Source organism: Anolis carolinensis, chromosome 1, assembly GCF_035594765.1.
Source record: "Anolis carolinensis isolate JA03-04 chromosome 1, rAnoCar3.1.pri, whole genome shotgun sequence".
NCBI lineage: Eukaryota > Metazoa > Chordata > Lepidosauria > Squamata > Dactyloidae > Anolis > Anolis carolinensis.
The window spans coordinates 364,660,767-364,684,517 of record NC_085841.1 but is presented as its reverse complement, the minus strand read 5'-3'; the positions used below and the strand labels follow the sequence as shown (position 1 = coordinate 364,684,517).

The window sequence follows — 23,751 nt, the reverse complement described above, 5'->3', positions numbered from 1 at the left end:
TTGCTGCCAGTTAGAAGGCTAAGCTCCACCCATGAGGTCTCCTAGCAACCCACTCAGCCCAGGGGACAGGCAGAGTTAGGCCTCACTTAGGCCTCTTCCACACTGCCTATAAAATACAGATTATCTGATTTTAACTGGATTATATGGCAGTGTAGACTCAAGGCCCTTCCACACAGCTATATAACCCATTTATAATGGACTTAATGTCAGGGGAAAACCTTTACCCTTGACCTTAACTACCACCAATTCCTCAATACTTTATTTCCTATACCACCATACTTCACCACAGCAACGTGTGGCCGGGCACAGCTAGTATATTATATATACAATATATTGTGTATAATATACAATATAATATATAATAATATAATATATTGTATATACATATAATATTGATAATATTATTATACTGTAATGGAATATAATACTGATAATAATACAATGTAATAATATTAATTATATATTATATATTAAATGTAATATTACTAATAATATTACAGTATAGTGATACAGTACAAAATAGTAATTTAATAATATAATACATTGAATGTATAATAATATAATATATTGTATATACATATAATAGTGATAATATTATAATGTAATACAATATAATATTCATAATAATACAGTAGTAAAGGTAAGGGTTTCCCCTGACACTATAACAATATTAATTATATATAATATATTACATGTAATATTACTAATAATATTACATTATAGTGATACAGTACAATATAGTAATTTAATGCTAATATTGTGCTATGCTAATAATATAATATATTGAATGCATAATAATATAATATATTGTACATATATATAACAGTGATAATAATATTATAATGTAATGAAATATAATACCGATAGTAATACAATATAATAATACTAATTATATATGATATACTGTATTACATGTAATATTACTAATAATATTACAGTATAGCGATACAGTTCAATATAGTAATTATATATTAAATGTAATATTACTAATAATATTACAGTATAGTGATACAGTACAATATAGTAATTTAACGCTAATATTGTGCTATGCTAATAATATAGAATATATTGTATGTACAGTAGAGTCTCACTTATCCAACACTCGCTTATCCAACGTTCTGGATTATCCAACGCATTTTTGTAGTCAATGTTTTCAATAAATCATGATATTTTGGTGCTAAATTCATAAATACAGTAATTCCTACATAGCATTATTGAATATTGAACTACTTTTTCTGTCAAATTTGTTGTATAACACGATGTTTTGGTGCTTAATTCGTAAAATCATAACCTAATTTGATGTTTAATAGGCTTTTCCTTAATCCCTCCTTATTATCCAACATATTCACTTATCCAACATTCTGCCGGCCCGTTTATGTTGGATAAGTGAGACTCTACTGTACATATAATTTGTAAGCCGCTCTGAGTCCTCTTCGGGGTGAGAGGGGCAGGATATAAATGTAGCAAATGAATGAATAATGATAATAATATTGATTATAATTCTACTGGCAATAATGATAATAAGCATTATGATAATAATAATAATGATAAGGATCATAATAACTTCTGATCCATATAGTAATGATGATGATGATTAGATTTTTCAAATTTTCAGTATTTGTAGTGTTTCCCTTTTCATAGAGGAGCCTGCCTAGGTTTTGGACTCCATCTCCCAGAAGCCTCAGCCGCTTTGGTCAGTGGCGAGGCATGCTGGGAGCCGAAGTCCCTTGAGGGTGCACTTCCCCTCCGCTCCTCCAGGGGGAGCGCGCGCTCTCCCCGATCCGGGGCCCTTGAGTGAGCCGGCGAGGAGGCGGGACTTCCTTTGTGAGGGAGAGACGGATGTTGACAGAGCGAGAGAGGCCTTGCTGAGGTGAGTTCTGCCGCCCTTCTCTCCTCCTTTTTCCTTTCGGAAAGGCTTCGTCCCCTTTCCTCCTCCCTTCCCTTTGAGGCCAGTCCCCTAATGGAAGGCCCTGGCTTCTCTCTTGCCAGTGTTGACAAGGCCTTGAAACCAACCTCCATGGAGGCTCTAGGCCTAGGCCAGGCCTGGGCCAACTTGGGCCCTCCCTCGAGGGGTTTTGGACTTCAACTCCCAGCATTCCTCACAGCCTCAGGCCCCTTCCTTTCCCCCCTCAGCCGCTTAAGCCTTATGCCTTCAAGTTCCTTCTGACTTGTTGCCACCCTGTTCCAGGATTGTCTTGGCAAAATTTGTTCCCATGGCCTTCCTCTGAGGCTGAGAGAGTGTGATGTGTCCAACATCACCCAGTGGGTTTAATGGTCAAGCAGAGATTTGAACACAGAATTCCAACCAATATTCCAACCACTAACCTAGTTGACATATAGGAAAGTAGAGTTATAGGAGTTTCCTCATTGATCCTACCGTGTTTCCCCGAAAATAAGATAGTGTCTTATATTAGTTTTTGCTCCCAAAGACGCACTAGGTCTTGTTTTCAGTTGATGTCTTATTTTTCCATGAAGAAGAATTCACATTTATTGTTGAACAAATAATGAACATTATATACTGTACAGTAGTTGTCATCACAAACCAGCATAACCAGACAAACTGTGAATCCTATCAAGAATTTCTTGTTATTACAGTAGAGTCTCACTTATCCAAGCTAAACGGGCCGGCAGAAGCTTGGATAAGCGAATATCTTGGATAATAAGGAGAGATTAAGGAAAAGCCTATTAAACATCAAATTAGGTTATGATTTTACAAATTAAGCACCAAAACATCATGTTATACAACAAAATTGACAGAAAAAGTAGTTCAATACGCAGTAATGTTGTAATTACTGTATTTACGAATTTAGCAGCAAAATATTACGATATATTGAAAACATTGACTACAAAAATGGCTTGGATTATCCAGAAGCTTGGATAAGCGAGGCTTGGATAAGTGAGACTCTACTGTACCATTATTTCCATGTACAACACTCTATGGTATGTACATTTACCAATCCCACATACTCTGGTGTTCTGTTTGGTGGACATGCTTCCAAACACAGACTTTGCTAGGTCTTACTTTTGGGGGAGGCCTTATATTTAGCAATTTAGCAAAACCCCTACTAGGTCTTATTTTCCGGGGATGTCTTATTTTCAGGGAAACAGGGTAGTAGAGCAGTGAGTCCCCAGGTGTTTTGCCTACAACTCCTAGAAATCCCAGCCAGTTTACCAGCTGTTAAGATTTCTGGGAGTTGAAGTCCAAAACATCTGGGGACCAACAAGTTGAGAACCACTGTAGTAGAGCTTATTTCCATGTGGATACATACAAATGAAACTACATTTGAGCATTTCTCACAAGAGCACTTTGGTCACCCAACTTATTATGTCATTCATATCGGCACAGGCCAAGAGTTTAATAAACAAACTGTGGACAGACAAGACCAAGCTTCTTGTTTCTAAAACTGGATTATATGGCAGTCTAATCTTAGACAGCCTAAGAGAAGGGATACGTGAGGGCAGTATAGCTCCAGATTAGTACTGGGACCAAAGAAAGGACTAGAGGAGTAACTGGCCTAAAAACCCTAGACAGCTGCTGTGAGTCTGAATTGAGCATACTAGGCAAGAGGGACCAGTGGTCAATGGGCCAATTTAAGGTACCTTGCTATGTTCCTGTCTGAATAGAATAGAACCTTGCGGGACCCCACAGATCAAAGGCCAAGGGTCCGAGCAGGTGTCCCCTGGCTTCACCATCTGGGAACGACCCTCCAGGAAGGACAAAGCAGTGCAAAAGCCCATCCCGGAGAGCCGTCCCAGAAGGATACCATGGTCGATGGTATTGAAAGCTGCTGAGATGTCCAAGAGAACCAGCAGTGTCACACTCCCCCTGTCCAGTTCCCTGCGGAGGTCATCCACCAAGGTGACCAAAGCCGTCTCAGTACTGTGCCAAGGCCTGAAGCCAGACTGCGACTGGTCTAGAAAATCGGTGTCATCTAGGAACCCCTGGAGCTGCGAGGCGACCACCCGCTCTAGCACCTTGCCCAAAAACGGAAGATTAGAAATTGGTCTGTAATTGTTTAAAACTACATGTAATCACCTACATAGCCTTGCACGGTTCGAGGCCCGTCTACCTTCGTGACCGCCTTTCCCCCTATGAGCCCTCACGATCTCTTCGATCTTCTGGAGAGGCTCTCCTCTCGTTCCCGCCATTATCACAGGTTCGGTTGGTGGGACGAGGAAAAGAGCCTTCTCTGTGGTGGAACTCCCTCCCTAGTGAGATTAGGCTGGCCCCAACACTGTCTGCTTTTCTTAAACAACTTAAAACATGGTTCTTTCAGCATGCTTTCAATTAAACAAGACACTACAGACCCCTTGACAACCATGCTGCCATTTCGCACTTTATTCCCTGTCCTATTCAATCCTACCCCTAACGTCACCTTAGGAAACATTGGGACACTCGTCCAGGCACTTTACCGAATAACCTTGTTATTACGCACTTTGCTTTGACCCCCCCCCCCCCCCAATTTGTTTTCTTCGTTTCTTTGGTGATGAAACTGTAATTGTTTTTTTAAAATTTTTTATCTTGTTTTATGTATTTGTATAATTGTGCTTGAATTTGTTTTTGATTTTATACTGTTTTGCTATTTTATTGTTTTGTTTATATGTTAACTTGTTTACACTTTGTCATCTTCTGGGCTTGGCCCCATGTTAGCCGCTCCGAGTCCCTTCGGGGAGATGGTGGTGGGATACAAAAATAAAGTTGTTATTATTATTATGCAGAAGATGCTGATTTCCCTCTTTGTGAGGATGACATCAGAGATACATAAAAAGCAATAGGTTATATGTCAGGCAATTTTTAGAGCTTTGTGCCCAGACCAAAACTTCCACTGTGGCAGATGCCAATAATGGGTTGCCAGGTGGAGATGAGTAAACTGAGGCTGTCCTACTTTGAACATGCCATGAGAAGAAATGACTCACGATAATAAGAGACAACCATGTGATCTCTTCCAACTCTGTGAATCTATGATTGTATGGTAGAAGGCAGCAGGAGATTACATTACAAGCAAATAGATTCAGTGAGAGAAACCATAGGTGTCCTGAGCCTGCAGTACCTGAACAGGGCTGTTGAAGATAGGCACACTGGGAGGGCTATTCCTCATTGGTTCATGATAAATTCCAACAATAACAGGCTGGAAAGTGTCTAGAGTAGGGCCACCAAAATAGTCAAAGGTCTGGAAGCCATGAATCCCTCTGAGGAGCCATTTAGCTAGGTATGTTTAACTTGAAGAAGATAAGACTGAGAGTGGAGATATCTGTAATAGCTATGTTTAAATATTGGAAAGAATGTCACATTCAGGAGTGGAAAAGTTTCATTTTCTAGCACATGAAGAATCTTTCCCTCTCCTGCAAAACAACTTTCTACATCAGGATGTTCTTAGAATCACAGAAACATAGAATTAGCAGTGACCGCAAGGACCTTCCTGTCCAACCTGTTCACCTATTTCTCCGGTGCTGAAGAAAATTCACTTGCCAGTCCAACTTGCTTCTGGATGGACTGGAGAAGGATAGAGGAGCAAATCATATTCTTTGTCTCTCAGCCAAATGTTTTAGGGTCATAGAAGGGACTGCCTGGGCTATCTAATCCAAACTCTATTTAAAGACTTGTAAAGCAGTCCATTCCACTGCTGAACTGCTCTTAATGATGAAGTTCTTCCTAATGTAAAACCTCTTTTAATATTTATTTAATAAATATTTTAATATTTGTTAATTAATTGTTAATTAATAAATATTTTAATATTTGAATCAATAGCCTTAGAACAAGCATGATGGGCAAACTTGGGCCCTCCAGGTGTTTTGGACTTCAACTTTCACAATTCCTAACAGCCTACCGGCTGTTAGGAATTGTGAAATTTGAAGTCCAAAACACCTGGAGGGCTCAAGTTTGCCCATGCCTGCCCTAAGCTGTTCCTCACAGTGCTTGATTTTCAGTTATTTGAACATCTTGGTTGACATTTTTTCCTCCCCTTTTCTTCGTCTTTGGAAGACTGATATCCCTACGCCGACATGGCAGAAGACAATGAAGAGTTGCCAATGGACGAAGAGGCACCTCCAGCGGAAGACAACCTGGATCCGTTGGAGACCGGCAGCCCTGCCGAACGGAGTGGCCACGTGGCCGTCACTGACGGGCAGTGCATGTTCGTGTGGGGGGGATACAAGGTGAGCGAGAAAGGACCCCCATCTGTTTCGGTGATGCAGCCAGCCCTCAACGTTCATTGGGGTTAGGAACATAGGACCTCCATGAAAATGAAGAGGTTCTTCCCATGCTTTCTGGCCTTTAAGTTGTTCCTGACTTATGACAGCTCTGAGGCAAACCTGTCATGGTTTTTCGATAAGATTTCTTCAGAAGAGAATGGAGGTGGGGGTTACTTGACCTCTTCGCTTTAAAAATGTCTGGGATGTTCCCAAATTATTTGATATATGTAATCATTTTTATTTGACATATCCTCATTTGTATTTATCATATAATAATGGGATATCTTCTTCCTCCTTTCAGAATGCGCAAGTGAGGGGCTTTTACGACTTTTATCTGCCTAGAGATGAAATCTGGATCTATAACATGGAAACTGGACGATGGTACAGTACTTAAAGTAGCTTCTTAAAACATATGGCCACATCTCTCTGTTTTAAGCTGTTTTTAAAACCATCTTTTGACTATCTCATTTAAGTTTTTATTAAATGTTAAATCTATTTCGTATTTGTGAGCCATGCTGTGATGCTTGTTCAATGTCAGCCTATGTAAAAATGCAAAGATTCTGTTTTAGGATGCCCACTGAGTTCCTACGGTTTGGAAAGGAAGGCTTTTACCATTTGGAAAAAAGATAATTTTTGAGGTCTGTTACAGCGGATCCAATCTGACAAATTTATTTGGTAGTAGAGTTTGTGAACGATGGCCTGTGTCACAATAAATATTGAGGTGCCAAACTACAGTAAATGCTGCTTGTTTATAAAAAGGAAAGGTAACATTAAAAAATAGACTAGATACAGCCTGCCCAGATAGAACATTTTAGTTAATTGATAATCAATTTGCAAAAGTCAGAACCACAAATGTGGAGAGCCAACCGTTTTTCTGTTTCTATCCAAATGCAATATCCTTTCAGTAGTAGATCAAAACTTCTCTGATACTACAGACTTTTGGAACTGCTATTAAGGCAAATGCTATTAAGGATGTGTTATATATAATATCGATATTTTAATGACTGTTTTTACAGATGTTTTAAATTATATTAATGTTTTAATTATATTTTAAACTTATTTATTTACATCATTTATACTCCGCCCTTCTCACCCAAGGGGACTCAGGGTGGCTCACAAAGATTGGCAAAATTCAATGCTCAAAACACAAATATAAAATCAGAACAATACAAGCTTATATGTTTTGCTTATAATGCATCTGTTGTTGCTAAGCTGCCTTGAGTCTTAAGACTTGGGAGTAGATGGGATATAAATCATATCAATAATATTTTTCCGCTTAATTGTAATATTTGTGTTGTGATGTAGCATTTCAAAAGCTCGTGCTTTGTATTCTACTGCGAGCTGTTGCAGAAAACCATGGTAACATTTAAAATGCGGTTTTCAAATTAGAATGAGTAATATTTAGAGCTGCATGAAATCTTTTTTTTTTTAATTTTCTAATCTATATATTGACTGATTTTTCTCCAGTAATATAAGTATTACTATACATTTTTTTAAGTTAAGTGTTTAATTAGAAAATGGTTTGCATACAGCCTTTGAGCCTCACCTCCTCCATAACTGCCCTCAAGGTGGTTTATAACAATAACAAAAAATACAAGGAAGAAAAATGAGACTGTAGAAACAAACAAAAGATAGCACAATTAACAGACAAATCTTAATAATAATTATTCTACTGCCTCTTTGCTAGGACGAAACACAGAACGTCAGGAGACGTGCCACCTTCCATGTCGGGAAGCTGTGCCGTCTGCATGGACCGAGTCTTATACCTCTTTGGGGGGCATCATGCGCACGGCAACACAAACAAGGTCAGTGGCTAGGAAAGGTTTTTAATAGATTCAATATGTAATCCTAATTTTAGTGTTTGTATGTTTTTTAGAGTTTAAATTGTGCATTCTATTGTTTTTAGTGTGGATAATAATGATGATGATGATAAATAATAATAATAATAATAATAATAATAATAATAATAATAAACTCAGCCGTTATCAGGACCTCAAAATCGATCTGCAAAGGCTCTGGCAGAAACCAGTACAGGTGGTCCCGGTGGTGATCGGCACACTGGGTGCCGTGCTGAAAGATCTCAGCCGGCATTTGGAAACAATAGACATTGACAAAATCACGATCTGTCAACTGCCAAAGGCCACCCTACTGGGATCTGCGCGCATTATCCGAAAATACATCACACAGTCCTGGACACTTGGGAAGTGTTTGACAGATCTGTTTTTAGCCTCCCGTTTTTAATATTTTATGCAGTATATTGATTTTTATGACTGTTTTACTGATGTTGATGTCTTATTGATGTGTAAAATTGTTTTTACTGTTTTATCGCTGTTATTGTATTTTTATGTCGGGCATGGCCCCATGTAAGCCGCTCCGAGTCCCTCCGGGGAGGTGGGGCGGGGTATAAAAATAAAATTATTATTATTATTTTGTGATACAAAATCCAGCATATACGTCTCGTTTGCTGTGTCATACTATGTCTTTGTGTCAATAATAATAATAATAATAATAATAATAAACTTTATTTCTACCCCGCCACCTTCTCCCCGAAGTGATTCGGGGCGGCTAACAAAATACAGCAAAGTGTATATAGACAATACATAAATCTAAAATGATAAAACCACAGAACTGCAATCATACACATACATAATTGCAATGGAGGTAAAGTGCCTTTAACTTTGGAGCACCTTAATTAAAGCACCAGCAAGTCTTGAGCAAGTCTTGAGAGGAAGAGGGGAAAAAACAAGTTCACAGAGGTTTTGTAGTTCACAGAGTTTGGAGTTTTCTATTTTGTGTTTTGGAGTTCTTTCTTCTTTTCAGTTTATATAGTTTTAGTTAGAAACTCCTCAGCAGTAGGTGTTGTTTGCAGTGTAACAAAGATAAGTATGAACAACAAGGAGTAGGAAGCAACATACACAGCACAAGTAATGTGAGCAAACAGCCAGAGTTTCTAAAAAAATGTTGCTCACTGCTCAAGCTGGAGATAACTGAAATAGACTGGAGCAGAATGGGAGTAAAATGATATAAAAATATTAAAAGATAAAAATAAGGAAAACAATGACGATACCGGAGCTCGGCTGAATGCCTCTTAACTCCCCAGCGTCCGCCTCAGTTACAATGTAAAACATTAAAATTCATAAAATGCAGTCCTAGCTGTGGATAAAAACAAGTTGTTTTGATTGACACGGTTTCAACTGACACAGGCTGGCCTCATTGGATCTCTTTTTAGAGAGAGAAAGTGGGCTACACTATTATTATTATTATTATTATTATTATTATTATTGGTGCAAAATCAATTGCTAAACACTCAGAACCGGAGAAAACATGAATCTGGAGAAGTAAAATCTCTATAGACTACATAAATTCTACAGTGTAGATCAGGCATGGGCCAACTTAGGCCCTCCCTCCAGGTGTTTTGGACTTCAACTCCCAGCATTCCTAACAGCCTCAGGCCCCTTCCTTTTCCCCCTCAGCCGCTTAAGCGGCTGAGGGGGAAAAGGAAGGGGCCTGAGGCTGTTAGGAATGCTGGGAGTTGAAGTCCAAAACACCTGGAGGGAGGGCCCAAGCTGGCCCATGCCTGGCGTAGATGCATCTTTGATTCTCCACTGATTGTCCTTCTCGTCGTCTGTGTCTTTTCCTTCCCTGCAGTTCTACATGCTGAATTCCAGGTCGAACAACGAGGTCTTGCAGTGGGTCCGGGTGGAGTGCCAGGGGGTCCCTCCTTCCTCAAAAGACAAACTTGGCGTCTGGGCTTACAAAAACAAGTGCGTGAGGAAAACGTGTCTCTTCCAGGTTTCCTGGCCAGAAAGGATTGCGTGACACCCTGTCTTGTGTTTCATTTCAAGAAGTTATAGGAAGAACTGTCATTCTTTTTTTAAAAAAAAGAATTTCATTAAATTTTATACTACACTAGCTGTGCCCGGCCACACGTTGCTGTGGCGTTGGTGAGAAATTGTTGATGTAGTGGTGGTATTGAATGTCTGTTGTATGGCTGTCTTTATGTTTAGTATGCACACTGAAGTGGATTATATGGCAGTGTGGAGTCAAGATAATCCAGTTCAAAGCAGATAATATAAGATTCTAAATGGGTTATATAGCTGTGTGGAAGGGCCTTGAGTCTACACTGCCATATAATCCAGTTAAAATCTGATAATCTGTGGAAGAGGCCTAAGTGAGGCCTACGTCTGCCTGTCCCCTGGGCTGAGTAGGTTGCTAGGAGACCAAGTGGGCAGAGTTTAGCCTTGTAACTGGCAGTAATTGGATAAAAACTATTATTCCTCTCCCTCTAATTAGGACTTTATTTTTCTTTTCTTTTTGTTGTATCAACCTAGAGGCATGGATGATGGGTTGTGTTGTCAAATTTCGAGGTTGGGGGGCCTGTAGTTTTGTTGTTTTGTCCGCTGCCCTGATGCCATCACTCTTTTATATATATAGATTGAAAGGGTGAGAACAACCAAGGTATAGAAAAGTAAGAAAAAGAGAGAAAGATAAAAGTCTACAATCTACAAAATATGCCCACACACCAAAAAAAAAATAAAAAAATAAAAATGACTTCCATTCCATCTTCTTGAATAATATTTTCTTATTATTCAATAATATTTTTTCTTACTAAAGAAAAAAAATAGTAAAATTTTCTCTCATAATCCTCATTTTCTCAAATTATCCAGATAGTCCTGAAGATCGTCCCAATTCGTTCTTTTCATATCTTGCCTGTATTTTTCTTCAACAAAAAAGATTTAGACTTACAATTGACTGAACAAGAAGAAATGATGGAAATAAATAAATAAATAAAATAAGATGAACTTTTCACTTATATTACGACCACTGCTAGAATTGTTTTCGCTAGAGAATGGAAACAGGAATCAGCCAATCCAATTGAGGAGTGGGTGGAGAAGATAAGATAAATAAAGGGTATGGAGGAAGAACTGTCATTCTATGTAGTACATTCAGAGAGAAAAACCCCCAAACGTTCCTTTTTCCTGTCTTTTTGGATAAGGGATACTCAGCCTGCATTCCTTCTCCCCCAGGAATATTCTACCAGATATTCCAGATAAGTGATTCTCAACCTGTGGGTCCCCAGGTGTTTTGGCCCACAACTCCCAGAAATCCCAGCCAGTTTACCAGCTGTTAGGATTTCTGGGAGTTGAAGGCCAAAAACATTTGGGGACGCTAGGTTGCGAACCACTGCTCTAAATTTTCCTTCTTAAAATCCCAGGTTTAAATGTTAAAACAACAGCCTAATGCATACCTTCAGTTGTGAGCCAATCATCTGCTGGGTGTTAACCTTGTTGCGTTTTTGCTGACTTTTCCATATTTTCCATGTCTTGACAGGCTTGTCTTTTTTGGCGGCTACGGCTATTACCCGGAAGGTGAGCAGATAGGCACGTTTGAGTTCGATGAAACGTCGTTTTGGGTGAGTCCCTTTGCATTTTCCACCCTGGAATCCCTTCTAGATGCTTAGTAGCTGGAATCCCTTAGTAGATGCTTATGGGAGAAAATCTGCAAACTCACCAGGCCCAATGTGAGGGGTTTAAATTATATCAGATCTGAATAGACACTGAATTTTTTTAAAAAATGATTACACAATGAAACACAATTTTTGTTCCTGAGTTATAAACGTCATTTCCTAATTGGTTCTATTATTTTTTTTTAAATGGGAAAAGTTTATTGAACTGTAAAAACTTTGTTTCTGTGGGAGAGACGTCCCGCAGCACATTTGCTCTAGTTTTTCAATGAATATCTCATCATCAAGTCTCAACCAATTTAGCCTAGTTTGTGAGAGCCAAAAAAAAAAAAACTATGAAGTTTCTGAAGTAGGAGAACTGCATACTTTCAAAGTGAGGACCACACAATTAAACTGGAAATAACACTTTCAAACCAGGAACAGACCATTTTTCATTTTTTCAAATTTTATTGCATAGTGTTATGCAAAGTGCTGTGAAATTGAAAGTTTTACCCCTTTTGTTGTTGCTGTTAAAGGAAAGTGTGCATCTATACTGTATGGAATTAATGCTGTTTGACACTGCTTTGCCTGCCATGACTCTGTATTATAGAATCCTGGGAGTTGTAGTTTTGCCAGGCCTTTAGTTTCCCTTGCCAGAAAGTGCAGAGCCCACTTTCTGGCCAGGATCTCATAGCATTGAGCAACGGCAGTCAAAGTGGTCTCAAAATGCATTCATTCTGCAGTGTAGCTGCACCGTAAGTTATCAGAGCTGCAACTTCTTCACAGAAAGAGATGTTAGCATTACTACTTCTATATGTTTTCAATATGTTCTATATGTTTCTATATAGATCAGGCATGGCAAACATTGGGTCCTCTAGGTGTTTTGGACTTCAACTCCCAACATTCCTAACAGCCTCAGGCCCCTTCCTTTTCAGCTTAAGTGGCTGAGGGGGAAAAGGAAGGAGCCTGAGGCTGTTAGGAATGCTGGGAGTTGAAGTCCAAAACACCTGGAAGACCCACGTTTGCCCATGCCTGATAGAGAGTACTTTGAAATTATTCAGTTGCTTATTTATTCTGTTGTTCATATTTTTAAGAATGCTTGTTGTTTTAAATTGCCATTGTCCTGAATTTAAACGTGTGTTATTGTAATTTTATGATGTGAGGCAAAATGTAAACATTTTCAGTGAGGTCTGAAACCTCTGTTGTTGTCTCAAGAATTCAGGTCTCCCTCGAGGGTGGAACGATCACGTACACGTCTTGGACACAGAGACTTACACATGGAGCCAGCCAGTGACCACGGTGAGCCCCCTCAGAACTTCCTTTGGCAGGAGTATTGCCTGCTTCTTGTTCTCTGCCAGAGCATATTTGACATAACTTCCATGGCATGCCCTTCAGTACAAAAGACACTATTTGCTTTTGGAATTTACCTGTTACGGATTTATGTGGCTGTTTTTCTCCAGTTTGGAATATAAATGGCTCAAGAGAAATATTAAGATCCATCTATCATGGTGGATAGGTTCCTGGTGGGACTGCAGATGCTTAAAACCGTGGATATGACCAAACCCCATTAAATAGCACAACCTATGATCCAGCATAACATAGAGTTGCACTGGATGACCTAGACATTCCTACAGAGAAGGTATGAGCAAACTTTGGCCCTCTCTCCAGGTGTTTTGGACTTCAATTCCCACAATTCCTAACTACTGGCTGTTAGGAATTGTGGGAGTTGAAGTCCAGAATACCTGGAGAGAAGGCCAAAGTTTGCCCACGCCTGTGCTGGCCTGATCGATAACACACAAACTCATACCTAGGGCTTAGAATTGTGCTCAGAAATAACCGCTATGTGGTCATACAAGAGATGCATGAATCAGTAGCATTAGACTTGCCTCTCAGGGCTGTTTTAAAAATCATCGAGAACAATAATGAAGTAGATGTGCTTCCAAGCATTACATTGTAAATAGAAAAAAAACCCGATTCCAGACTCAGAAATAACATGGAAAGAATAGGGAACCCGGAAAGGTTCCTACACCACAGGAAGGACAGCTCAGTGTGTTTCAGCAGATTTTTCATTCTGTTATTCACTAGCATGCTTATTCTAGAGTATAATCTAGAAGGCAACAGAATAAAGCCTGTCATGATCTCTTGGGCCAGAGACTTGGGGGGAAAATTGAGATGCATTTCTTAAACTCTTTTCCTCCAGATGTCTGATAGTATCACAATTTTGGAAAAGGAGTTTTGGAAACAAATAATATGCTCATCAACAAGGTCAAGAAAAGCCCAGCAATGTGTCTTCTAGGTCTATTCAGATAGGGTATTAACCAGGAAGATAAAGATATCTGCCAATACAGCTTTGTTGGAGCAAGAAAGGTTATAGCGAAATCATTGAAAGGAGAAAGAGAGATTCGAGAGAAAAATTAATAGATTACATACTGTCTAATGGACTTCGGGGTAAAAATCATGAAGAGTTTGAAAACAAAGGATGGCTGGCCTTTGCATATCTTGGAAAGAAGACAAAAGTTGACTTTAAGTATACTGCAAGGAGAACTACTGTATATACTCGAGTATAAGCCTAGTTTTTCAGCCTTTTTTTAGGACTGAAAAAGCCCCCGTCAGCTTATACTCGGGTGAGGATCCTGGTTGGCTTATATTTGGGTCAGCTTATACTCAAGAATATATGGAACATTTATTTTTTCTTTATTATTGCTATTATTACATTTATTATTTTACTCTATTATTATTACATTTATTATTGTACTCTATTATTGTTGCTACTATTACATTATTTACTCTATTTTTATTATTATTAATACATTTATTATTTCACTCTGATCTTATTATTATTACATTTATTATTCTACTCTATTTATTATTACATGTGTTATTTTCCTGTATTTATTATTATTATTACATGTATTATTTTACTCTATTATTATTAAAAGGATACATAAGCACATTTACATTGAAGAAGATGAGAATAATGACTTAATCAGAGTTAGACAGTCTTATCTTAAATTAGAGCTTTATGTAAATATTCAAAAACATTTAACCTACTGATGCCTCAATTAATGTAATTTTATTGGTATCTATTTTTATTTCTGAAATTTACCACTCTCGGCTTTTACTGGAGTCAATGTTTTCCCAGTTTTTGTGGTAAAATTAGGTGCCTCAGCTTATATTTGGGTCGGCTTATACTCGAGTATATACGGTATTTAAGGAACCTATAGGGGTAGGTATTCTAAGGTATAGATATCATGAGTAGGGATGGAAATCCACGGTGCAGGGATGGAGGGACTATATTGTCTACTGTGTTTGTTACTCTCTTTGTATTTTGTGTGCTCTGTTTGTAAATGCATATTATGGTTTTATATATCAATTTCTTTTACCAATATTTTTAAATAATTACAAATAACATGCCCATGTGAAACCATCTCGGCTTCTGAACCTCTCCTGAATTTTTCTCCAGGGCAAATCGCCATCCCCCCGCGCTGCTCACGCCTGCGCCACTGTCGGCAACCGGGGCTACGTCTTCGGAGGCAGATACCGGGTGAGGAATTGTCCTGACAAATGGAAGCCGCACTAAGAAATAGGAATAGTTGGTATCTCTACCAGAGCAGAGTAAAGAACAGCCAGTTCTATATACTGTATGAGCTGATGGTAAGAAATAGGAGAGGAAATATGCAGCTCTGAAAAAGTTTTAAAAACAGGTAAAAACATATTGGTATTGTTGCTCTTGCAGATATAAAAGCGTAGATAGACAAAAGAAAGTTGCCTGACTTTGGGAGAAGAGTCCCTAATTCTGGTCTCAGATGTGTTTATAAGAGAGAAGTTAAGATGTTTCTTTCTCAAAGAAAGGGCAATAAAGCACACTTAAAGGCTTTTGGAAAGAAGAAGGGGGAAGTGATGCCTATAGACAAAATAATAGACAGACAAAACTTTGGTAGAAGAGTCCCTAAAGCTGACTCTCATGTCTCTGTGTGTCAGGCATCTCGGGGTAGAGAGAAGCCTCATGATGCTCCCTTCTCAAACAAAGGGTCATAAAGACACACTGAAGACTTTGGGGGAAGTGACCTCCCAATGCAGGCAGGAAACAGAACACCCTGAGTTACATAAATCTAGGAAACATGAAAAACAAAGACAGGGTTCCCTCTGTCCCTCTGCTCTTGATACAAGTGTTGATGCTTCTTCCCTTCCGGCATTACGTGACATCCCTCCCTCCCTCTCTTTGCAGGAGTCTAGAATGAACGATCTCTATTACCTCAATCTGGAGAAGTGGGAATGGCATGAAATGTAAGTTGGCCTTTTTGTAAAACTGTAGGTTGGGAATGGAGGCTTCCTGCCCTTTCATAAGCTGGGAAAGAGCATCCAAAATTCTGAGGTGCCAAATTCTGAGATGATAATTAGATCAGAAGGTCCTCTGAGAGTAAATCAGGCAATTACTGCTTGTTTCCAACTTGGAGTGAAACTAAAGTGAACTTCTCACAGGGCTTTCTTGGCAAGATTTGCTCAGAGAGGGTTTGCTTTGCCTTCCTCTGAAGCTGAGACAGTGAGACTTGGTCAAAGTCACCCAGTGCTTTCCATGATTGAGGAGGGATTCGCCTCTTAGGCTGCTTCTACACAGCTGAATAAAATCCCACAAGATCTGCCTTGAACTGGGATATATGGCAGTGTGGACTCAGATAACCCAGTTCAAAGCAGATATTGTGGGTTATTCTGCCTTGATATTCTGGGTTATAGGGCTGTGTGGAAGGGCCCTTAGTCACCAAAGTTGTAGTCCAAAGCTCAGACTATTGCACTGTGCTAGCAATGCATATCCTCCCCAAACTTTACCTCTTTTCCCTTCCAAAGTGGGATTTCTCCGGAGGTGTATGTCTTTGCCTTTGCACATTTAACTTAGGTTTACCTTCCGGTGATCAAGCACAAAGTAAATCACCCTAAATGCAAGATACTGAGGTGAGGAAAATAATGTGCCATGGAAAATATCTATTGCCTTTTCAAAACAGCAAAACAAATCGTCTAGTTTGGATGTGTATTAAAGTGTCTCAAGAGTTCCTACAACATCCAGGGCACTCTCATTACGCCTTCCCTAAAACATGCCCTTAAGATAGATCAGGCCTTTAAGAATTGTACGTGGCTTCCACCCAAGTTAATGTTGCCTCCTTTTCCCCTCAACGCAGCATCACGCAGGGGGCTTGCCCTCTTGGCAGGTCCTGGCATTCCTTGACCCCCGTGTCGTCTGACCATCTCTTCCTCTTTGGCGGCTTCACCACCGACAAGCAGCCACTCAGTAAGTAGAGCCCATTCTGCGTAAGGGCCCTTTCTTTCCCAGCTGCAAGTGTCTGCCTTGGATTTTTTCCCCTTCCTGTGATGATCGCACAAAATAATAGTGTTACGGGCTTTGGTTGTTTCTTTCTGCATGGCCGAAGGGGGTTGGACTGAATGGCTCCTTAGGGCAGGCATGGGCCAACTTTGGCCCTCCCTCTGGGTGTTTTGGACTTCAACTCCCACAATTCCCAACAGCCTGATTCACTGTCAGTTTTGGTGAAACACTTTCAAGGTGGTTTTGAGGGATGCACTGACTTCTGTTCTGCGCCTTGCAGGTGATGCCTGGATCTACTGCATCAGTAAAAACGAATGGATCCAATTTGAGCACAACTATTCAGAGAAACCCCGGTAAGGAAAGCAATGCACAAAGACACTGTGCTGCAATGGCTCTTTGAACCTTTGGGGTGGATGGGAGAGGAACCCCATGTAACTAGGTTTGCAGCTCTTTTGGAAAGGACTGAAGCATCATCAGTATTTGTCAATACTGGTAGCCAGGCTTTGTTTATCTTCATGGTTTCTTCCTTTCTGTTGAAATTGTCCATGTGCTTGTGGATTTCAATGGCTTCTTTGTATAGTCTGACAAAGTGGGTATCAGAGTGGTTCAGAATTTTCATGTTCTCAAATAGCATTTTGTGCCAAGCTTGCTTTATCATGTGTTCTGCTATGGATGATTGTTCCGGCCAGAGTAGTCTGCAGTGCCTTTCATGTTCATTGACTCGCGTTTATTCCAAACATCAGTGTTTTATCGAACTTCAGAGTTATGGAGGCAAAGTGCTCATGAGCAATATCCAGCTATTATTTTATTATTTTTATTGAGTTTGTTATGTTACTCTTGGCATTGAATGTTTGCCACTGTTTTATATTGCTGGGAGCCACCCTGGGTCCCTTCGGGGAGGTTATAAATAAAGCATCATCATCATCATGTGCAATTATCCCACTTCCATGGGGGTTCTACGCGCCTCCATCAATGACTGCTCCTAGACTCTGGAGAAAGTGTGTGTGTGTGTGTGTGTGTGTATACATACATACATACATACATACATACATACATACATACATATATTTAAATGACATTCCTTCAACCTCTCTTGGAATTTCTATGTCCTCTGGAATTAGATCAAAGAGGTGAACTGTAAGACCTAGAGAGAAGTCGGCAAATAACACTATGTAACACGATTTTTGTTCCTGAATTATAAATGCCATTTCCTAATTGGTTCTATCATAAAAACATGGGAAGGAGGGACATCGTGCAGCACATTTTGCTTTAGGTTTTCAATGTACAGTAGAGTCTCACTTATCCAACATAAACGGGCTGGCAGAACATTGGATAAGCAAATATGTTGGATAATAAGGAGAGATTAAGGAAAAGCCTATTAAACATCAAATTAGGTTATGATTTCACAAATTAAGCACCAAAACATCATGTTATACAACAAATTTGACAGAAAAAGTTGTTCAATACGCAGTAACGCTATGTAGTAATTACTGTATTTATGAATTTAGCACCAAAATATCACAATGTATTGAAAACATTGACTACAAAAATGCGTTGGATAATCCAGAATGTTGGATAAGTGAGTGTTGGATAAGAGAGACTCTACTGTAGCAGCCACAAAAACCTTTCTAGGCTATAACTACTACTTCCAGTACCTCACAATTAAACAGGAAATACAGTAGAGTCTCACTTATCCAAGCTAAACGGGCCGGCAGAAGCTTGGATAAGCGAATATCTTGGATAATAAGGAGGGATTAAGAAAAAGCCTATTAAACATCAAATTAGGTTAGGATTTTACAAATTAAGCACCAGAACATCATGTTTTACAACAAATTTGACAGAAAAAGCAGTTCAATACGCTGTAATGTTATGTTGTAATCACTGTATTTATGAATTTAGCGCAAAAATATCACAATGTATTGAAAACATTGACTACAAAAATGGCTTGGATAATCCAGAAACTTGGATTAGCGAGGCTCGGATAAGTGAGACTCTACTGTAACACTTTCAAACCAGGAACAGAAGTTTTTTTTTTTCAAATTTTGTTACACAGTGTAATCACATTTGCAGAAGTCAAACCCACAAATGTGGAGAGAGGGTTGCCTGTAATAAACAGCATGGATTCCTGCAAGTTGCAACTTGCTCACAGATGGCAAAGCCAGCCTCCCAGGGTTAGGCCTGTGGCTGCTGCTGGCTGAAAAGATCTGTTTCTGGGTGGTTGCGTGTTTTTTGGGCTATATGGCCATGTTCCAGAAGTATTCTCTCCTGACATTTCGCCTGCATCTATGGCAGGCATCCTCAGAGGTTGTGAGGTACATATATGCTTCTGGAACATGGCCAATACAGCCCAAAAAACACACAGCAACCCTGTGATTCTGTCCATGAAAGCCTTCGACAACACATCTGTGTTTCTTCCCCACGGACCTCCTTTCCCTTTGTGTCTCCTTGTCTCTGTGCCACCCCTGCCAGCCTCGGCCTCTCACTGCTTTGTGTTGTGTCTCCCACTCCCAGGCTCTGGCACACGGCCTGCGCAAGCGACGAGGGCGAGGTGATCGTCTTTGGCGGCTGCGCCAACAACCTCCTCGCACATCAGAAAGCGGTAAGCCTTTCTCCACCACAATCACAAATGTGACTCCAAAGAGGCATGGGCCAGCTTGGGCCCTCCCAGTGTTTTGGACTTCAACTCCCACAATTCCTAACAGCCGGTAGGCTGTTAGGAATTGTGGGAGTTGAAGTCCAAAACACTGGGAGGGCCCAAGTTGGCCCATACTGGAATACTGGCCTGAAAATCAAACATCTTTTTTTTCCCAGTTGTGAGATTCACTATTGTTGTCTCTTTCCTTTTTTTTCATCCAGGAGCACAGTAATGAGATCCTTGTGTTTTCTCTTCAACCAAAATCTCTTGTAAGGTATGGGTTTGAACACTTTTCGGGTCTCTGGTCAGGGATGAAGGGAGCTGCATTCCCAAACATTCAGAGGATATATCAAGTTTAAGGGGAAGCCTTCCTTGGGGGATCACAGACCTCAATTCCCAACATCCCTTGCCATTGCCTGTGCTGGATATGGCACATGGGAGCTGCCGTTTAGCACAATTTGTGGGTGTCCAAAATTTCCACCCCTTCACATAGGAGACAATGGCAAGGCCTTATCAGTAGATGGACAGATCTTGGAGGCCTCTGTGGTTGGGATGAAGAGAGTGACTGTGCTCCCTGGGTGGAATAGGCTGCAGAAAACCGGGGTTTCCCTTCCTCCTTCCCCTCAATGCTCTTTTTCAGGCTTGGGAAAAAGTGGAGCTACTGCCAGATAGGATTCCAGCAGAAATGTAGGCCAGTTCGCCCCCTTATTTCCCAAAACCAATGGGCAGAAAGAAGCGCTCCTTGCCTCTACTTTCTGAAGCGAAGTCTAAACTATTTCTCTTCTTCCCCTTCTTTTTCCTTCTCCTCCTCCTTTTCTTCTTCCTCCTCTTCTTGTTGTTTTTCCTTTTCTGCTTCTTCTTCCCCCTCCTCTTTTTCCTCTTTTCTCCTTTTTCTCCTTCCTCTTTTGTTCTTGTTGTTCTTTCTCCTTCTTCCTCCCTCTTCTTCCTTCCTCCTTGTTCTTCCACTTCTTCCTCCTCTTCTTCTTGTTGCTCTTCCTCCTCTTCCCTCTTTCTCCTCCTCCCCTTTTCTTGTTCTTCTTCCTCTTCTTCCCTTTTCCTTCCTCCTCTTGTTCTTGTTGTTCCTCATCTTCCCCCCTTTTCTTGCTCCTCTTCTTCCTTCTTCCTCCTCCTTCCTCCCCTTCTTCCTCTTGTTCTTCCTCCTTTTTCCTCCTCCTTCCTCTCTTCCTTTTTCCTCTTTCCTCCTCCTCCTTCTTCCTCCTCTTCCTCTTCTTTTTCTTTCCTCTTTTGTTCTTGTTGTTCTTTCTCCTTCTTCCTCTTCTTCCTTCCTCGTTCTTCCACTTCTTCCTCCTCCTCTTCTCTTTCTCCTCCTCCCCTTTTCTTGTTCCTCCTCCTCTTCTTCCTTCCTTTTTCCTTCCTCTTGTTCTTGTTGTTCATCTTCCTGCCCTTTTCTTGCTCCTCTTTTTCCTCCTCCTTCCTCTCTTCCTTTTTCCTCTTTCCTCCTCCTCCTTCCTCCTCCTCTTCTTTTTCTTTCCTCTTTTGTTCTTGTTGTTCTTTCTCCTTCTTCCTCTTCTTCCTTCCTCGTTCTTCCACTTCTTCCTCCTCCTCTTCTCTTTCTCCTCCTCCCCTTTTCTTGTTCCTCCTCCTCCTCCTCTTCTTCCTTCCTTTTTCCTTCCTCTTGTTCTTCTTGTTCATCTTCCTGCCCTTTTCTTGCTCCTCTTCTTCCTCCTCCCCTACTTCCTCTTGTTCTTCCTCCTTTTTCCTCCTCCTTCCTCTCTTCTTCCTTTTTCCTCTTTCCTCCTTCTTCCTCCTCCTCGTTGTTTTTCTTCCTTCTCCTTTTGTTGTTGTTCTTCCTCCTCTTGTTCTCTTCCTCCTCCTCCTTCCTCCTTTTCTTCTTGTTCTTCTTCCCCTTCTTCTCCCTTCCTCCTCTTGTTCTTCTTCCTCTTCCATCTTCTTCTCCCTTCCTCGTCTTGTTCCCAGACTCTGCCTGGAGGCCATCCTGTGCTTCAAGGAGGCCCTGGCCAGCTCCTGGCACTGCCTGCCCAAGCATTTGCTCCAGAGCCTCAACCAGCGCTTTGGCAGCATCAACACCTCCGGCTCTTAGGAGGAGGAGCAAGACGTCCGGTCCCTTCACTGGCCACTTTCATGCGTGGATGAGCCCTTCGGAGAAGAGGTGTGGAACCCTCCCGCCATCTCTGTGTGACACAGAGTGTATAGGCTTTTAACTATTTCGCAGCGTACGTAGTGGCTTTTCTGCTTCGGCCTCCTTTTTCTGTTGCATGTGAATGGCTTAGAGAGAGAACCTATTTTTGTGTACAGATTTGTTTGCAATAAAGGTATTTAATGCAAAGGTGGAATATATGTATAAGCAAGTGTGTAAGGCAGGCATGGGTTAACTTGGGCCCTCCGGGTGTTTTGGACTTCAACTCCCACCATTCCTAACAGCCCCAGGCCCTTTCTTTTTCCCCCTCCGCCGCTTAAGCGGCGGAGGGGGAAAAAGAAGGGGCCTGGGGCTGTTAGGAATGATGGGAGTTGAAGTCCAAAACACCTGGAGGGAGGACTGAAGTTTGCCCATGCCTCAATCTATTTAACCTCGTTCCTTCTGGAACAATTCTTGTTTCCTTCCAGACTTTCTTGCTCAATCTAGAAGGAACGGACTTAAGAGTTTTAAACTACAGTCAGCCCTCCATTTCATTGGATGTGTTAAAAATGAGGAATTGGCAATTGTATTATTTTTAGGTTGCTGTGAGTTTTCCAAATTTGTATGGCCATGTTCCAGAAGCATTCTCTCCTGAGGTTTCGCCTGCATCTATGGCAGGCATCCTCAGAGGTTGTGAGGTCTGTTGGAAGGTCCAGGGTGAAGGTTAAAAACTATTGGCAGACAATCCACAAGGAAATAGAGAAAATAATTCAAAAGAAATTTGACTTAAAACCGGAATACTTCCTGCTAGAAATTACGGATTTCCAGATGGATCATAACACAGACAAACTGTTTACATATATGGTAACGGCAGCCAGGATCTGCCTGGCCAAAATGTGGAAGACACCAGAAATCCCCTCGAAAGAAAACTGGCTTCTGAGACTTTTGGATGTTAAAAATATGGATATATTGACTCAAATTGTTAAACAGGGCAATGTTCCAAGACAAGAAACAGACTGGACAAAATTAACAGAGTACATGGATAAAGAAACCAAGAACTAAATATTAAACATGAAAAGACACTACCCTAGAACTTAAATGTTCCAAGGGAAGCCACAGAAAGGAAAATCAAGCAAAAGGGGGTAAAATACGGTTATGTGAAAGCTCTGGAAGGGGAAACTGGGATATATGTGTACTTTTGTCTAGTGTTGTAGTTGTTATTCCCTTTTTTTTTCTTTTTTTCTTTCTTTTTTCTCACTTTGATATTTACATATTATTATTTCAATATTTTTTTTCTTTTTTTCTCTTTTCTTTCTCTTTTATTTCTATATTATAATTATTACTGTTGTCTTCTTCTTTTATGCATTTCAAAAATCATAAATAAAAATTTAAAAAAAAAGGAAGGTCCAGGGTGGGAGAGAGAAAGAACTCTTGTCTGTTGGAGGCAAGTGTGAATGTTGCAAAATGATGAACTTGATTAGCATTGAATAGCCTTGCAGCTTCAAAGCTTGCCTGCTTCCTCCCCGGTGGAATCCTAACACAGACTATTATTTGAGAACACAGAAATGCCGGACCACTTTAACAACCAGCATGACAGGCTACACAGAGAAGCAATTGGAATCCACGAGATTTCAGTTTTTGCTCAGGTTTTTAATCATCCATGTTTATGTTGATGTGATTTCGTTATGCTTTATTTGGATTTGCTTTTACTTGGATGTGTTTTATTTACTCTTACTTGGCCCCATGTAAGCCGCTCTGAGTCCCTTTGGGGAGATGGAGGTGGGGTATAAATAATAATAATTATTATTATTATTATGAAGTTTGTGGACAATTTCAACAGAAAGGAGGAAACTATGAAAATGAACAAAATCTGGCTACCAGTATTAAAAACTAAAATCAAGACAGTAAATAAAGAACAACATTCAGAAGACAGGGGAATTCCAGACAGGAAACGATCAGGGCCAGCTAACACCTCCCAACAAAGGATTTCCCCAGGCAGGAAGCAGCCATACCTTGAGGCTGCAAGGCTATTTAGTTCTAATCAAGGTGATCAATTGCAACATTCA

At 40.3% G+C, this 23,751-nt stretch overlaps 1 protein-coding gene across 1 annotated transcript; it reads left to right on the top strand.

The window, feature by feature from the left end:
* Nucleotides 1–1,707: 1,707 nt before the first annotated feature.
* Nucleotides 1,708–21,902, top strand: klhdc2 (kelch domain containing 2). The gene is made up of 14 exons (XM_062968718.1): nt 1,708–1,870; nt 5,984–6,156; nt 6,494–6,573; nt 7,880–7,997; nt 9,841–9,956; nt 11,524–11,605; nt 12,851–12,934; nt 15,099–15,179; nt 15,864–15,922; nt 16,810–16,919; nt 17,233–17,305; nt 19,464–19,551; nt 19,809–19,861; nt 21,526–21,902. Exons 2-14 carry the CDS (start codon nt 6,004–6,006, stop codon nt 21,647–21,649), a joined length of 1,221 nt encoding a protein of 406 aa, XP_062824788.1. The 5' UTR covers nt 1,708–1,870; nt 5,984–6,003; the 3' UTR covers nt 21,650–21,902.
* The last annotated feature ends 1,849 nt before the right edge of the window (nt 21,903–23,751 follow it).